Source organism: Pezoporus wallicus, unplaced genomic scaffold (assembly GCF_028554395.1).
Source record: "Pezoporus wallicus isolate ANWC-B61680 ecotype Strahan unplaced genomic scaffold, APGP_CSIRO_Pwel_v1 contig_6464, whole genome shotgun sequence".
Classification (NCBI taxonomy): domain Eukaryota; kingdom Metazoa; phylum Chordata; class Aves; order Psittaciformes; family Psittacidae; genus Pezoporus; species Pezoporus wallicus.
The window spans coordinates 5,221,298-5,239,116 of NW_026642130.1; the positions used below are offsets into that span (position 1 = coordinate 5,221,298).

At 40.6% G+C, this 17,819-nt stretch overlaps 1 protein-coding gene across 2 annotated transcripts in view; it reads left to right on the forward strand.

The window, feature by feature from the left end:
- The first annotated feature begins 8,875 nt into the window (after positions 1–8,875).
- The window catches only part of CD2AP (CD2 associated protein), an 89,006-nt gene continuing 80,062 nt past the window's right edge, over positions 8,876–17,819 (forward strand). For both annotated transcript variants that reach the window (XM_057427714.1, XM_057427715.1), the window contains exon 1: positions 8,876–8,963. In XM_057427714.1, the coding sequence (XP_057283697.1) occupies positions 8,960–8,963 (4 nt within the window). In that variant the 5' untranslated portion in view covers positions 8,876–8,959. The remainder of the gene's footprint in view (positions 8,964–17,819) is intronic.

Consider the following 17,819-nt stretch of genomic DNA (forward strand, 5'->3'; position numbering starts at 1 on the left):
ATGCTGCACTTTTCTAGAATTACATTAGCTCTTTTCTCAATATTATAACAAGGATGAATTTCATGCATGGGAATTCCTGCATTCCTTTGGCCACTAGCTCTAGAGTAACAAAATGTTCCAGTATAACGCTGTAGAGCTGATCGGCAAGAATTAAAAACACTGAGGCTTTGGCACTTGGATTTTTCATGCACTGAGAAGAAAACGGATCAGTCACCTGGGGTGTCAGAGAAATGTTTAAGAGGACTAAACTCACTGAATCTGGTCATTACTGACATGCCATGAGACAAATATAAACACTGAAAGAAAAACATAGGATATTTAAACCACTTTTTGTTTCCAGAAGCAAGCGTTTTCTGGAACATTCATTGCAAGAAATAGTGTATTTTCAAACTGAAACAAGAATAAGCTTTGGAATTTTGATTTCCCGTGAGAGATTTGTGATTAATTGGTGTAGAAAATGGCTGAGATGGGAAATTGCCTCTGACCAATCTGATGTTACCATCTGTCGCTATATCAGATTGATCCTGTTTTCCAAGTGCTCTCTTGGAAAAAAAATATGGTCTTTTAACAGACCAATGTGTCTAAACAAAACTATTGGTTTTGCTCTTGTTTGTGACAAAAGGTCATGAAGAGAGACTGGGAGTTCCTGAGTACAGCAGGAACTCTAGAACAATTATAAACTGGAATTTCTAAAAAGGAAAGAATTTGATGTGAAAGGCCAAGTTGTAAGGATTAATTATATTCAAGAAGGGATACTGACATTTCAAGTAAACTGGGATAGAAATAACACAGATGGAGAAGTGAAAAAGAATAGAAAACATCGTGTTTGCACTGTTGTCTGAGTGGGTGTTTTGGGGAAGGTGCCTACTTTTGGTAGGAAAAGTATGAATTATCCATGCTCCTGTCTATGGTTAATTAACTCACACAGCAGCTGATTAGATAGCTAAATGTTGCTTCCTTACAAAAACACTCAGGTTTGTGAGTGTATTTGGTGATATCCATTTGGCAACACAGATACCATTGCTGGAGCACACTTCCCTTTTCTGTCACACATCCCTCTGTGCACTTCCAGGTGGGCAAATGCAAGTCCAAACTATTCTGGGTAATTAATCTGTAATGCTTTCCTCTGACTGCACACTAAAAGCCTAAAATTCTTTACACCTTAATCTGGAAAAGTAGAAATAAACTCAGCTCACTGCCCCAACTAAAACGGGAACTGAAAAACGTTTTACTTGTTGAGACATAAATCCAACCTTCTGTTTGTGTCTCTAACTTCATTATCTCTGCAAGCAGAATAAAAACTGCTTTTCCTCCTTCAGGCTGAAATGTTGATAACTGTAAAAAGGGAAATAGAGTAAAAATTTCCACTTGTAGTCAGTGAATGAAACAGGAAACTCATCTTCTGCTGTTTTTGTGGAAAATCCTCTGGTAAAATGAATAATCCCCAATACTTTAACTTCTTTAAAGTTAAAGGAGGGAGAATATAAAGCTACCAGGTGCTTCTGAAGTGCTCAGCCTGTTGTGAGGCTGAACTTGCTGTCTGTCTAGAAAACCTAATGTGCATTGCTGGCAGCAGGCATCAATGCCCTGAGGGAGAGGATATACAAGCCTGCAGGAATGTAGATAAATATCTAAGTTCTTACTCTGCATGACAACAACAAAAAAGTAATCAGTGAAAGCCTCAAAGCTCTGCCAAGGGGCCCCTCTTCACAGTCAGGAGTACCTTAGTAAGACGAGAGCTAACACTTGTACATTGAAAATATTTCATATTTATTAGATCCAATCAAAATTCTGACTTTTGTAACAACCAAAATTGACCAAGTTTGGTTTGTCTGCGGGTGGGAAAGAGAAATGTGTGTCCTTTCTTGATCTGGGCAATATTTTCTCTGCAGTAATGCCTAATGATTTTGTTAGTTGTAATTTACTTGATAGCTTTCAGAATTGAAAATGCAGGAAACCAACTTTCTTGTAAAGTTTAGTAGCTTGCTGGAAATAGTTATACAGGAGCACCTACAGAGTATGGCAACACATCCTATTGTTCAGTTAGTATAACTGAAGGTTAGGGTGTGTAATTGTCAGGAGAAATAATATTTTATTATAGAATTTTCTAAACGGTGGGTATTTGGTCAACTCTGGGGATTCCACAGATGTACAGACTGCCCCTTGGGAACGCTATTTATAAACTCAAAAGCGGCTGAGCAGCACTCACAAAAAGGCCACCAGTTTCAAGAAAATTAATGACAATCTCACATTGTTTGGGAATGGAGAGACAAGAGGCATTGTGTTACGCTTAAAGCATGAAGCGATAGACAAGTATGTTTGCAGTCCTTTGTCTTGACCTCTCTAAGGTTGCGATATTGATGAAAATGCACTACTGTGTGTCAGCTTAGAAAAATTACTACAGGAAAATGTAAACATACAGATAACTCCATATCCTTTCTCCAAAAGGCTTCAGGAGTCCCCTGTCACAGATCACTACAGAGAATATTGTGTCTTCATGTTGTGGGGCTTGCAGGGTGTGGCTTTGCTGTACTTTCATTAAAAAAAACCCAACACCACAATAAACCCACAAAAAGCCCCCAAGGCAATCATACTCAAAATAGTTCCCTGAGTGCAAGTAACACGTGCATAGTTTCTGCACCTGGGCAGTCTTTTTGGTGACAGACTGTTTTTATTTGAAATTCTTAGTTACAGTTGAACACAGTTTAACTACAAGTCCAGACTGCTCTGAAGACTTGACAATTCCCTGATTTAAAAGTTTTCTGCTGGATCTGGAAGGTGAGCTGACTGAGCAAAACCATTGGGTGAGCACTAGAACTAGCGAGAGCCAGAAAAAGAAGTTCAGTGTCAAAGTGTGACACTTCCCAATTGCCATGACAGTGACTCAGCTGCTTTTGGCACCACACTTACAGCACAAATGGGCTGTACAGGTATTGGTGATTGCCACTGCATATAAGAGCACTTAACAGTTGACACCATGGACTTACCTGTGGCACAGAAATGCACCCTAATATATAATGCATGTGCATTACAATGATTGAAGTATTCATGATGATGTATCAAATGCTTTAATAAAACTTACTACCTTTTGAGCAAACTTTGTGTCTTTGGATGATTACATTTTGGACTACATTGCTGTTACTGATGGATTGAGGGGAAAATTACATTGCTAATACTGTACATTTTCTGTGAAGTCATCTGTGCAAAGAAAAGGCTTCTTATCCCCCTCCCGGAGCATGTATGAGAACTGTTACAACAACAAGCCATTTCTCCGTTACTCTTATTTTGGTAAGACAAAATGGCTGAAGGCCACAGCTGTTGATTTATTCAGATGCTGAAGGAAACCATTAGCCCATTGGACCCTGAAGATGAGATTTCTTTGTGCTAGATGTTAATATAAGGAAATCCCAAACAGTGGCTGCCAAAGGGACTTAATACAAATGCAAAATACCAAACGTACCGAAAAGGGAAGCAGGAAGGTGACTGCTTATTACAATAAAAAAACAAAAAACAATTGTGTTAGTGAAAAGTACAATTCGCTTTTTCTTCTGCTTTTTCTAAAGTAGTGTGATGTACTACAACCAAGCTGTGGAGATGAAAACTCCTCTGTATTTAAATCAAATAGAGTATCTTTAAAACTACATGTATGCTTACACAGATGGTTATACCGTTAATGACATGAAATGGTTTTTACCAGCACAATGCGGATGGAGTTTCTCCACAAACTCCCTGCTGTTTGCAGCTTTGAATTAGTTAGTTGTAAGAGCTCAGTATAAACAAACTGAATCATCAGAAGAGATGTCAAAGAATAAACATAATAGCTGCCATCAGGGTAGGTAACTATGCTTTCAGGCTACAGTTATAACAGCCTTATGGCAGAAACATGATTAATTGTTGCCTATACTTAGCCCAAATTTCAGATACCTCTCCCTGTTCTCCAGTTCTTTTCTTTCACGATTCAACAGTTACAAGTACTTCATTTTATCCCTGTGCAACAGAAGTGACATTTCTAATACTTCAATCAGGACTTTAAAAGTACTTAGTACTGGACAAGCTGTCACCTACAATAATGTTTTAATCACCATTGGGTCCCATGGTTTTATACAACAAAATGGCCCACAGAACTGAAATTTGTCATGGCTCTCTGCCTTGTGCTCAGCCCAGCAAAAAAGAGTATGGCATAAGAGTTTCTGGCATTAGGCAAAGGAATATGGCAAGGGAAAAAAATAGTATGTGCTAGTCAAGGCTAGAATTATGAGAAAAGAATGAGATTGATTATAGGTTGATACTAATTGAGGAAATAAATAGATCAAGAGTGGTTAAACTTGAAACAAAGGACAGAGGAATTTGTTTCCAGTAGCTCATTTTCCTCAACCTTTTCAACCAAGAACTTAACCAATAAACAACAAACAATTTTTGTGGTGTTGCCACAACAATTTCCAAGTAAAGGCAAATAAAATCAGGATAAACTTCCAGTGTCCATATTATTTCCCTCATTTCGGCTGCTTGCTTTCTTGATGGGTAAGAATGCAAGTGTAGTTAGTTTACAAAGCCATTTTCAATTATTTTGCAGACTAGCTCCTAAGTTCTCATAAATCATCACTGACCCACCCTCCCCAGTTTGAAAAACAGGGCACTAGTGTATGATCCTTTCAATAGCCTGAAAATTGGCATCCCAAGTATCATCAGCTGTCTGTAGTGACACAGTATCTCATCCTCCTCTAGCAATAAGCTGTGAGAAAGACTATGAGTGCTACTCTTGACCTGGATGGAGGGAGCTGTGCTGTATTTGCAAAGGTTCTGGCCCTGCATAGCTGTTGCTGCATAACATAGAGTCTGTATGGGGACAGGAAGAAAACAAATCCAAAGTTGGTTTTGCTTCTTAAAATACTTCGACCTCCACCCTCCCAAACAGTTAAAAGAAATAACAGGATTAAATGTTAGTGTGCAAGCTCAACTTGTCCCCTCCTTGAAAATCGACATTTTGATACAGTTTTTACTTACACAACTGCTCTTCCTATATCTTGTCTCTAATTCATTCTGTGGAATAAGCAGATTTACTCTCCACTATGCAAGTGAAGGGAAAAACACTGTGTGCGCTGAACGAGTATTTTCCCACACTTTGTGTTTCTTTTAAAAGGAAATGTATCTGCTGCTTCCTCAAACCAGCAGAGGGAGTTTTCTCATCTTTTAACTTCAGAAACTTAATATTAACTTCCGAAGCACAAACCCGTCTTTTTTTTTAGCAATGTTATGTTACCTGGTAGGAACTGCTACTGAAAACAAAAGGTGAAATTTTACCACCAAGACTGTTTAACTCCTTACTGCTGGAGGCTGTATGTTTCCAGACAATTTTTACAGGTATTATTGTGCAAGAAGTTATTGTGAAAAATGCAATAGAGTATTAAAAGCATGAAAAGTTGACTCATCTGGAGTGCTCAGGAGCAAACTATTTGGCTAAAGGGGAATGTACAATTATTGCACTACATGTAGCACTCAAGTGTGCATGAAACCGTAACTTGGTAAAAAAAAAAAAAAAAAAAAAAGAGTCAGTTCCTTTATTATTTGTGCTCTATGGAGAAGTTTTGAAAGTTCCGGGTTTAGGTTTCTTTATTTGGAAGTAACAGAGTAATTTTAAGACTACCACAGTTGCAAAAAAAGTTCAAGTGAAATGCTCACTGTAGGGCTACTAGGAAGAGAGTTCATAATTATTCCTTTTTTCTTTGTGTGTGTGTGAGAAAAAATAAAAAGCATCTCCAGAAGTGACAAACTTATCATATGCTATAAACCTATACAGAAGGCTCTCTACAACGATCTCTCTTCTAAATAAAATGATAGCAGTTACTGATGTTAACAGCGAATATTTTCTGTGAACATGTCACAACTCTTCTCTCAAAATCAATACAGAAATTCAGATATTCCATTAAGCTCAATCATAATGCAATTAAAATGATAATATTTCAGTTTTAAAAAACTTTGTTGAAAAATTCCACCCCAAAGGAAAATTATCAGTTATTCTGCAGAACCTAACTGGATTATGAAGACACCCTGAAACAAACATAGAATTATGGAATGTTGGAGTTGGAAAGGACCTTATAGATTATTCAGTTTTAATCCTCCTGCCATGGGCAGGGACACCTTCCAATAGACCAGGTTGCTCAAAGCCCCATCCAGCCTGCCAGGGATGGGGCAGCCACAGCTTCTCTGGGCAACCTGCGCAGTGCCTCACCACCCACACAGGGAAGAATCTCTTCCTTATAATTCTGGAGAGTCAGAGTATTGATGCTCTACACTCTGCTTGAACTAAAAGATATGACTGAATAAAAAGCAAGATCTGGAGTTCCTTGTATCCCTATCAGTATAACAGCTAGGTTATGTTTTCAAAGGGCCACATGAACACCAATTACTGCATTACATCCAAGTGAAAATCGCTAAATAAGTGTTTTCAGCTTTTACTAAAGTGGAAAGCAAAGAAGGAACTCATTGTAGGTGATTCAGAAGGTAATGACTGGTAAATAAGCATTTAGCACATGACATCAGACATAGAACATATGGAAAAGAAACAAAGTAGTCGCATGGCTAAACAGTTTAGCTATAAGTTAATATTTAATAGCCTAGCCCAGACATATTTTCTTTATATGTATTATAATGGTCAACTAGTGTAAGAATGCTGGAACAGGTCCCTGTGCTCCTCTGAGATACACAGCCGTTCAGCGCTACACAACTCTTGGACCAAAGCCCTAAAGAAGACAGAGGCAAAACAGAGAATTGTACAGGGCTGCAGACAGCAGCATTGTAGCCAGTCATCCAGACAGAAAAGCACTTTTGGGCTCCCTCAGGAATCATCCCATTTCTGCCTCGCTGGTACTCAAAGAGGAAGGCTAAAGCAGAGGACTAGCTATATGCTGGTGCACTATCATCACAGCGGATGGGTTCTAAATACAATTCAGGTTTTGTACTTAGATTGCTGAGAACCTTTGAGTCAGCCCTGGCCACAGTCAACAAGATATGTAAAAATAAAAAAGAGAATTTGAGAGCACCACTGTCTTATTAGTCCTCAACATAGGAACTGAGAACCAGCGCTTTGCTCTCCAGCATGTTCCAGATTGAAGAGAACAGAGGCAGCTGTCAGCATCAGAGCTCATCCAGTGGTAGCAATGATGCTCAAAAAAATGAACATTTTGTAAAGTTAACTAATATGCTCTGAAATGATCTTTTGCCCTAGTCCAGACCAGTTTCCTGAAAGAAGGCTACTTGACGCTCCTTCAACCCTCTGTAAAGGTGTACACTATGAATATTTTATTTCTCACCTCTTTTTCATGCATACTTTTCCTTGTGGCAGGGTTTGAAAGGATATAATTTGCTGCATAAAGTCAAATTTATAATTCCTCTCATGCTTTATCCTTTTTTTCCAGCATGTAGCTCTTCAGAGGAAGTAGAAAAAAAATATAGGAAAGACAGATGAGGATAATTCTTTTGTTGGGAGTGACATCAGACCCCCAGTTCCCTTTCTGTCCCAAATCTCCCCTTGCTATTAACTGTTGTAAATCTTGGCTGCAGGGAAGTTGTATTTTTATTAAAAAGAAAGTCTCCTTTTAAAGGCAGTAACATGGTGCCATTTATCAGTGGTAAACACTATACCTGCACCAAGGAAATTCTGAGTACTACTTGTACAGTTCTGCTGTATGAAAATATGGAAGCAGAGTCTGCCTCAAAGTACAGTGGAGATAAAATATCATACTATAAAATATACAACACCTCATATGCTTGTTTACTCCCTCAGACTTCACATTTTGTCTTCAGTACTCATTGTCTGACTCATTTTCTGTTTATATGCCATGAGAAAGATGCTAACTAAAAGCTGACTCCTGGAAATACTTGACATTCTTTTTAGGCTAATTTTGTCCTGAGCTTGGCTGCAGTGGCTCATTTTGAACCACTCATAAAAGGATATCTGCAGCAAGGAAGGCAGAGTATTTTCATTTCAGAGAGGCCTGCTGTGTTATACTCCCTGATTTTCATCAAACCCAGACCATGTTTACTTGTCCTTTTGGCCTCGGGGTCACTGTTTTGTCTTTAAATCAGTTTAGTTCTAAGTAGTCGTTTCCACTCATTCCCGTTTCCCACAAAACCCTAACCAGTGGCAGCCTGATAAAGCTCTTAAGACTTTCCTCTTTTCTTAAGTAAAAACAAGCAACTAAACAACCAAATACTTTTGTCTTACAAACTCTCCAAGAGCAATGCACAAGCCCACAGGAGGTTATCACCATCAACGGCCAAGAGGACGTACCCGCTTCCCTCCCCGAGACTCCCTCCACGCACCCTGCCACCTTCCCGGGGCCAGAAAGCACGGCCTGATCCTTCCGCCATAACCAGCCCCGTCCTCAAGTCTTCCAAAGGGGGCCTCCCAGAACGACCCCACGGCGGGTGTTTTCGGGTACGGGATACAGCCGGGAAGCTACTGGAGAAGCTGCCTGCTGCACGGGGCAGGCCGGGGCTCTGCCGAAGGGGAGCTAGGGGTGCGCGGGCTGCGGACACCCTGTGAGGGAAGCGGATGGCCGCTCTAAGGCACGGTGTTTCTTCAGGAGGGCCCGAACAGGAACGACCGCGCTGCTGCACACAGAACCACACCGGCGGCGGGTCCGCGAGCTGGCGGTGACGTCATCCCGCCAGGCAACGGCGACACGGCGTGGAGGCGGTGGTGCTCTGCTCTCGCGGGATTTGGCGACCCCCGCGGCGGGCGGGGCTGCCGGTGCCGGAGCTCGCTGGAGGCGAGGCGAGGCGAGGCGAGGCGGTGGCGGGGAGTGACGGACGGGTCTGTGGTAGCCTCGGTCGTGGGCCGCCAGCGGCTCGGAGCAGTCTCCTTCGAGTCCGAAGCAGCACAGATGGAGCTGTTGTGCTCGGCTTGAGCTCGCCAACGGGACCCGGGGCCGCTCCTCCGAGCCCTGGCGGGCGCAGCATGGGTGAGTGCAGTGGAGAGGGGCTATGGCAGCGCTGAGATGGGTCCCCGTTTCCCGCTCCCCCGGGGCCACCTCCGCTGCCTTTTGTTTGAGGGGAGATCGCGGACTTGCGGTGCCGGGGAGCGCCGCTTCGGGCAGACCCTGGGGCAGGAGCGTGGCTGGTACCCGGTGCTGGGGCAAGAGACTGCAGCCGGTGGCGGGGCCGGAGGAGTGGCGGCGGGCGGTGACAGGTGTCCGCAGGTGCCTGTGTGAACGCCGGCTCTTCGGCGGGACGAGGAGCAGCGGCGGGGCTGGGAGAGGCCGGGGCGCTGTCTCCCGCCCGGCCTGACCTGGGGGTTGCGGCGGGACCCAGGGCGGGAGGCGGCGGGGTGCAGCACTGGGAGTTATGTGGTTTTCGGTGGGGAGAACGTGGCTTTCGGACGTGTAGTGAGCACTGATGCTGTGCTGGTTGGAGGGAGCTTGATTGGAGCGGCTTGATGAGGAGTAAAAGTTTTGCTGATGGAAGTCAGCCTTTTTGCCTTTTTTTATTACTCAGCTTCAGTTTGGGCTGTGTTTCTTCATGTGTTTCTTCACCAAGTTGTTGGCTTAAAAGCAGGCTTACAGCGAATCAAGGTATTCCTGTGAACAGGGCTTCGAGCAACCTGGTCTAGTGAAAGGTGTCCCTGCACGTGCAGGGGTTTGGAACCAGATGAGCTTTAGGGTCCCTTCGACCTCAAACCGTTCTGTGATTCTATGATAATGTGCTAGTTCGGGTTTACACTTGAAACAGTCAGTTGTGCCGGGTCTGATTTTTAATATAGGAGAGTGCATAGGGAAGTATGAAACAGTGACTCAAACACTACTCTTTCCTTCCACAGTTCCGCCACTGTGGTCCAAAAAGATCCACTGATCATTTTGTCTGCCTCTTGTATCACTTGTATTGCACCCTTTGCTCTGCTGTCGTGTACTTCTGGAGGGGTGTGTGCAAGAACGTGTGACGGTGGCTTTTGTATATTGTGCTGGGGTGTGTGTGGGCTGGTGCTGCTGTGTGCAAAAGTGCCACATTTGGGTGTGATTTAAGCTTTTTAAGTGGAAGGATAACTGGGTTTTGGATAGCTTTGCTTCCTCCCTCTTGGCCTAAGAAGGGAAGGAGCGTGTAGTGTGCAGATCAAGCTATCACTTAAGTGCTAAACACTCTTCCTGATTATAAATAAATGTCTTCATTTCACTGAAAGTTGTCTTACATAGACAAAGCACAGTTAAAATGAGGTCTGAAAATATGAAGAGAAATCGATGTTTTAGGTTCTGATACAAACTAAACTAAACCCCTTACTTTTTGGTGGTCCTTGTGACTGTTCTGAATAGGTAAGAATTACAGTTTCTTTGTCTGGGGACTGCATTCTCTCACTTGTGAGGAAGAAGTGTATATCCAGATCACTGTGGTGCCCTGTGATGGTAGTTCCTAAAGTGTAGAAGTTAATGTCCTAATTAAACATTTTAAACTCAGACTCTGTAATGCTGAAATGTGAAATACCTGAGGATTTACAGATGGTATGTCTGAGTTATTCAAATTATTAGTAAATGGTTAAGAATACAATATAAGACTGTCAATAAGGGACCAAATCCTGTTTATGACTAATGATTGCTATATTACATTATGTATTTTTTTCCTTACATTTCCTATCCTTAAGAGTGACTTCGTTCTCTTTCTCTCCTGATTACAGTAGTGAGCATGTTAATAGTGCTCCAGAGGTAAGTGAATTAAGTGGGTGCATGCACTCTGTATCAAATATTGTTATTGCATGGGTGGTTAATACCATGACAATTTGTGTGCGTGTGCAGTTACAGAACTGCTTCTCCCAGAGCACTGGCAAACCTCTATAAACAATTGCAGAATGATCCCAGAGCCTTTGAAATAGATTTTCTATGAAGGTTTCATCTTTTATTCAGATCTTTAAGTGTTACTGTCTTGTGATTGAAAGTGAGGAGGAATGTACAGTAAAACAGCTCTGAAAATAAAAAGTAGAAAAAGAGCAAAGTTTAGCTCACACTGCGCTCACTATATTTAGTGCTGGCCTCACGTTTACCTTGAGAAGTCGTTATTTGATTCTTTTATTACTGACATCGTGGTAGAGCCAGCTCTTGATAAGAGATTTTTTGTCTTTGATGTCAGCTCATGGAATAGATTCTACATGTAAGAGGTGGCTCGTGGGGACTGTCAAGGTGTCTGGCAAGCTCAGGGGTTTCCGAGATCTACAGAGAAGTAAGAACAGGGCATTATGACTTTGGAGAAACCAAAAGGGGAAAGGCAGAAGTACAAAATGCTTTGGAGTGGGTTCTTTTATGTTCTTGTAGCAGTTGGAAATTAAGGTTGCAAGCGCACTTGTCATTCAGGTGCTTAAAGGGTGATGAGGATATTGGAGGTGGCAAACACTAGACAGTATAGAGGTACTAGTAATGCTCAGTTACATGCTTAAGCTCAGTCATTTTAATTCTTACATTCTGTACTATATTAATAACGTGGATTCAATAGATGGCTCTACATTGAAAAATCATAATCCTATTGAATAATGGATTAATTGAAGGAAAAAATATTCTTTTGTTCTGGAAAAAGTATTTGACTGAAATATTTTTTTGCTGCCTTAGGGCTGATATCCAATTAGAGGAGGTAGAGTTCCCTGTATTGGTGCTTTGTAGTGTCTGGTTTACTTTTATGGCTCAATAGCAGGTGATTTTCCTAATTATACTTGAGAAACAGTTTGACTAAATAACTTGCATGTTAACACGGAGGTTGAGCTAAATTTGCAGTATTCAACTAGTTTTTGGTATGGCTTCACAACTAAGAATGAAATATCCCAGCAACAGTTGATAAATTTCCACATTAATACACTGAAATCTACCAGGCTTCCAATAGTATCTTCTTAGCTATATGCATTTCCTGCCCCGCCCCTTTTTTTTTAATTGCCAAAAATTTGTGCGAGCTTTGATTTTTGTTTCCCATGAGTTAGTATGTTTGAATTTGCTTCATTTTATCTTTAGAAAATGTTATAACTTTGGAATACTTTTAAGAAACCACACATTTCTTCACTGCTAACAGAATGAGTGTAAATATATGTAAATCTATTAGGTCTATAGGAACTACTTAGTAAGTTCATTGTGAAATTTGTGTGAAGCTTTTTTCTTTCTTCACCTTCATTTTGACAATAGAAGTCTACAATGTTTTCAGAAGCAGACTGGATACTTTTAACATGTTGTTACAGAGATAGTGACACATTGTTTCAATTTCCACCAGGAGTGTTACAAATCCAGTTAAAATGTTACTTCGAGGTTTGTTGATTAAAAAAAAACCAAAACAAAAAACAACAACAAAAAATGAAAACAAAACTGAAACAAACTCGCAATGCCCCAAAACAATAAATCCACACCAAACATTCCCAAACAAATAGGATAGGATAGATGAAGGGTCCTTCCACTACTGTTTTTACTAAGAAATAGGTAAGATGCAATGTATATTGATCTTTATTCACAGTAAATTACCAAAAAAAAAAAAAAAAAATTACTTATCAGAAGTACAAGGTACTGCAACCCTTCTGCACTAGGGTACTTGATGAGCCTAATGTTGACGTGTCAAATGTTCTTGCAGAGGCAACATTGAGCAAAGTGCTTTCTTATAATTTTTTTTCAGTTCTAGACAAAACGCTAAGGGAAGAGGTGATGGAAAGTTGTCTTCTGGAGGGGAGGTGCCTAAGCTGCTGGGAAACCGAATTACAGTAACTGGGAGGAATTGATGGATAATGGGTTTCGGTCAAGGTAGAGGAGAAATCCCGTGAAAAGGTGGAGTGATTCTGTCAGCTCAGCTCTGGTCTTTTCTATTTTTTCCAAGAAAGTAAGAGCTGCTGAGCTGAGAATCCTGTCTGTGTGGCAGGTAGGGAGGAAAATGGTATGGAAGGTGGGTCCACCATGGAAAGTTCTTATTTTATATGTAAAATTAAAAACCATGGTCTGGCAATTAATAATTAATGGACTTGCTCAAAGGTGTTTATAGCTTCACTGGACCTGTTTATGCATGAGTGTGGACCATTAGGGAGTTGTACAAAGGGGGGCAAAGAAAAACGTGGTTATCACCTTCCACAACTACCTGTGGTAGTGAGAGTCTGTTTAACATGAATAGAAGGTGTGTGGGATATGTCTTTTCAGCACGAGCTTTTTCCCCAAAAGCTACTGCTTGTTCTGCCTGACTCCTTTGCTTATTGAGAAATGGTGGACGATTGGTGACTTCAAACTGAAGGACTCTCTACATCTATGTTCCTCCTGTGCCAGCCATTCTGAGTGCTGGTCACTTTTACTGGATGGTTATCTCATTTTCTTTTCAGCACTTTCCTCTTGTTGTGGAGATATGTTCAGGACTCTGCATGTTATTCAAGACTCAACACTATGCAGGGGTATAATTTAATTTGCTGTCTTGACTTGTTTTGTTGTCCTAACAGTTCTTAGAGTTTCTGTTTCAGCTAGGTAGGGTGTTTGAAATCTTTTCACCTTCACTGGCATTCTGCGCCCTGCCTGTGTTAGGTTGTTTTTTTTTTTTTGTCCCTTAGTGGGTTTTTGTTGCATAAACACAGGAAATGTCTGGTCCAGAGCACTGAACTGTCTGGGGTTAAATGAGGCGGCTTCCTGATCTGTCCCTGTCTGGTTGTCATTGCTCTATTCTTCCCATCCATGTTGCTTCCTTGGAGATGCTGTCACATATGACTGCTTGTCTGGTATTTCCCTAACCCAATTTCTTAATAATTATTTGTTAAGAAAGAGCAGCAATGAAGGTGCTTGAAGTGACTTAGGTTCTTAGATTCTATTCTGAATTGTGAATTTACTGAGTATCTAGGATGTCCTGCTTGCTGTGAAGGGGACACCTAAATGTTGATGTTCGTTATTGTCTTGAGCATGCAGTGATGAGAAATAATTTTACATAACTTTGTTGCCGTGATGGTGTGAGTGTAACCCTGATGTGCATTGACTTTGGCTGTCCTGTTGCAGTGGTTGTTAGCAGGACTGAACCTAAAACTACCTGTTCAGTCACATCTTTTCTAGAGTGTTCCCTTGCTATGTTAAATAAAAGCATACCAAAGATTTAATTCTGATGGTAGCTTTGCTTTTGAGAAGGATGCTCACCTAGATGTCCTCTGTATATTCCTCTCTACCTAAGTTATTCTATGTTTCTTAGCCTAAACTTCAATTTGTTTGAATAATGCTGTGGCATTAGCACAGTTGTTTGCTTTCTTTTACTAATGAGAGCAAGTCTTTTTAGGTGATTTTATGTTTTGTTGCTTTAGCTGTATAGAGAATTGGCTTTCTTCATATAAAATCAGTATGAAATGTTGCTTTTCCAGAAATCTTGAATGAAGAAAGCAAAGCTCTGTAGATAGTTTTGAACAGTGTATCTGCATTTCCTGAAAAATTTAAGACCGGCCGCTACCAGAGTCCTAAATTGGGCTGTAGGAGAAGTCATAATATGTGTCTGTCTGCCAGATGAGTTAAATCTTTCCCCTTTTGGGGTGATTTATACTGGAGAGAATATAATATGAGGTCATTTAGCATATAAAGTTTGCTTAAAGGCATATATATTGCCTATAACATGCTGAAGGTATTAAGCAGATTTCTGTCAGTGGAAACCATTAGAATCTAATATTTTGAATTATAAAAAAAATGAACTATTTCAGCAATGTGGACAGTGCTGACTTGTGATGGGTTGCAGCTGGAACTCTCCACTGATCGCTGGAGAAGGAAGCAGAGCTTTGTCTGCTTGTGTGCCTTAGTGCTGAAGAGCTCTGTGATTTTAAGATTTGACATTTTTTAAATTTGACATTATTGTGAAAGAAACTCAAAATTAATTTTATCATCTTTATTCCTTCAACCAGGTAAAGTATTATTTTAAATTATTTAAATGACTTAAGCTCTTTTCTTAATAGCACCTGAATGACCATGAACATGATACTTTTTGACAAAGGATGAATATGTGAGTGGTTTTGAGTTAAGCAGTACTAAGTAATCTAATTTGGGTTTTTTGGTTTTTCAGTCTCAGCTGCTGTGAGTGGGTTTTTGTGGACTGGATTTATTAATGATTTTTATTTTAGTTTTAAGGAAGGCAGTTTTGCTTAAGTTCCTGGAAACTTTCCTGACTTACCATTTAAAGAAGACTCTTAAGTCATCAGTTTCTACCTCTTGGATAAAATTACCAAGTGGTCAGTCTTATTCAGATGTTTTTGACTGTATATGTAGCTTGATCTATTTAAGCTGATGAGGAAATAAAGTCTCATCCTTTACCTCTGGCTAGTGAGTATTGTCCTCTTCCCTTGCCTCTACAAACTGAATCACTCAAAACTCTCCCATCTTCCTGGGTTGCTTTTTAGCCAGGCTGGCTCTCCAGAAACTGAGGCTAAGCTCATGGTTTCAAGAAGAGTGAACAGAAGCAGGAAGAGCATGAGGATGCTACTTACTGTGGTGTCAGCCACAGCACATTAGCAGCAGTCTTAAAGTTCTGCCTTATAGGAATTCTCTTCCAATTTTAGCTCTTTAGTTCAATTGTGGTTTTGTAAGAAACAAACCAGTTTACCTTAATTCTACTTATCCTCCTCCACTACCCTCCCCCAAGCTGCATTGTTTCGTCATTTCAGGAAAGTACAAAAACAGAACAATAAGCAAACTTCTCAGAATATTCAAGTAATTTCCATTTAATGCATCTTTGGGGCTAAGGGGAGAAAAGTCTCCATCTTTGCTGCTTGAAGAGATGAAACTGCTAGTTTCATGACATTTTCACTCTCTAGTAAAGGAGAATCACATCACTCAACTCTGAATTTCTATATTTAGTTATAATAGAATTTTTGAGGCTGCTTTGAATGTAATCTCTTTTCTCCTGAAGTCATCCTGTGGTGCAGTTTCACACTGTGCTTCAGCAGAGATAAATTTTGGCTGCTGCTAAAAAGCGTCAGAGCTCTGTGGTGCCTTTTCCTGGTTTGCCATGGCTCTAGGGGTCATGAGTCCAGGGTAAGAGCTGACAAGCTGGTTGGTGTGGAAGAAACTCTTGTATCAGGTTTGCCATCATGTCAGTAGTCTGAATGACCTTAATCTGTACAGCCATTAGCTCCTGTGCAAGAAAGTGGACTTTATTTCATGAGCCAGGAGCCAGGGAATGGAGGGTGCTGCTTTTTTTCCATTTTAGCCTGCAATTACCTTGCATTAGATCCAAACTGAGATTTTTATAAGTTTCTTCTGAGTGTCTGTTAACTGCTCTCCCTAAGTGTTTAGGATCCAGCAAACTGATTATTTCACATCTTTCTTGTTCCTGTTCTTCAAAATGCTTTTTTAAACCTCGTTGTCATCCTCCCACATCCATTTTAAGCCAGTCAAGTGTCTTTTTAAAATGTGCCTCTAAATTATTTTTTTTTTAAATTGGTATAATGATACCTTTAAAAAGAATATAGTCTCTATACAGCTAGAACTTGTTATTGAGGTGCTTTTTGTATTTCTGTGGGCTTTGGCTGTCCTCAGGAATGTGTATTCTTCGAGAAGACAATTGAACACAGTATGTAAAAAAACCCAAAAAACAAAAAACAAGCCTCTGTCTTTCCTGATTTCTGCAGTTGGTCTGGACTTTAATGTTACCATCACTTCACTTGAAGGCTTTTATGGAGTTTGTCTTGTTTAGTACTGTCATGAATCAATAAATGCAAGATTCACTAGAGTAAGCTTGCCTAAAACATAAGGTAAATTATATTGCTGTCTGCACCATCTTAATATATAAATATTTCTGTTGGGGAAGTTATTAACTACTAAAACAAACTGCCAAGGGAAGTGCTAGATCCATCACCTCTTGATATGGTCAGTCCCCTGGATGATGCCCATTTCATTACGTTCTTTAATCTTCCCTTTTGGCAGATTTAGTGATCATGTGTCCATGGGATGATCTAGTTCAAGACACTGGCCAGAGATGAATCCAACTGGAAGGGAACCAGCTGGCTAATTTGGCAGCAAACTAAACAGGCACACCCTGGAGCAGCATAGCTGTGAGCACAAGGGGAGAGGCAGTGGTATGGGAATGAGGCACGCAGGGTCATTCTTTCATCCTCAGACTGCTGGAATTGCTATAAGAAACTCTATTTTCTGGAAATGACTGAAGCAACCATTCCTGAAAAGCAGAGCCCCTCTGTTTGGTTTCTGAAGTCGTTAAGTGAAGAATATATTCTTTGGTTCAGAGTTTCTAGTACAAGACTTTATACAAATTTAGCTAGATTTGTAAGCTGCCTGGGAGCACTGTCAGAGTTTCAGATGACTATCTGAAGAGCAGGCCATGGGCTGTTTAAAACCTCAGTGTCCCAAGCAACACTTCTTTTTGTGTTTATCAGAGCTGATGCTGTTCTGAAGCCCAGTAAAGTGAGATGCCATTCTGAAATGGAGGCAGTGGATGTGCTGAGGGGAGTAAGTCTTCTGTAGACATGAAGGTGTGGTGCCTGGGAGTAGGAACATTAGAAACAGTCTTGGATGCAACCCTTTGCAAACTGAAGAGAGCTTGAAGGCATTTCTTGTAGCTGCAAGAGCTATAGGGCTGTATGTGAATTAACAGTATGTTTCTTTGCAAGTAAAAGCACAGTTGATAGTGCATAAAATAGCTTCCTTTAATTTCGATGTATTCATCATCTTACTCATTTGTGGGAAGAGGGTTTGCTCTTTCAGTCTTAATGCTGCAGCCTTATTGAGAGAGAATCATAAAATATATATATGGATTGTAATATAAATGGCTTCTAATGCGAGGGTAGTAGAAGAAAACCTGCCCTGATAGATAAGTAGTAACAGGAAGCTTCAGGTTGGATGCAGAGCAGATGAAATAAA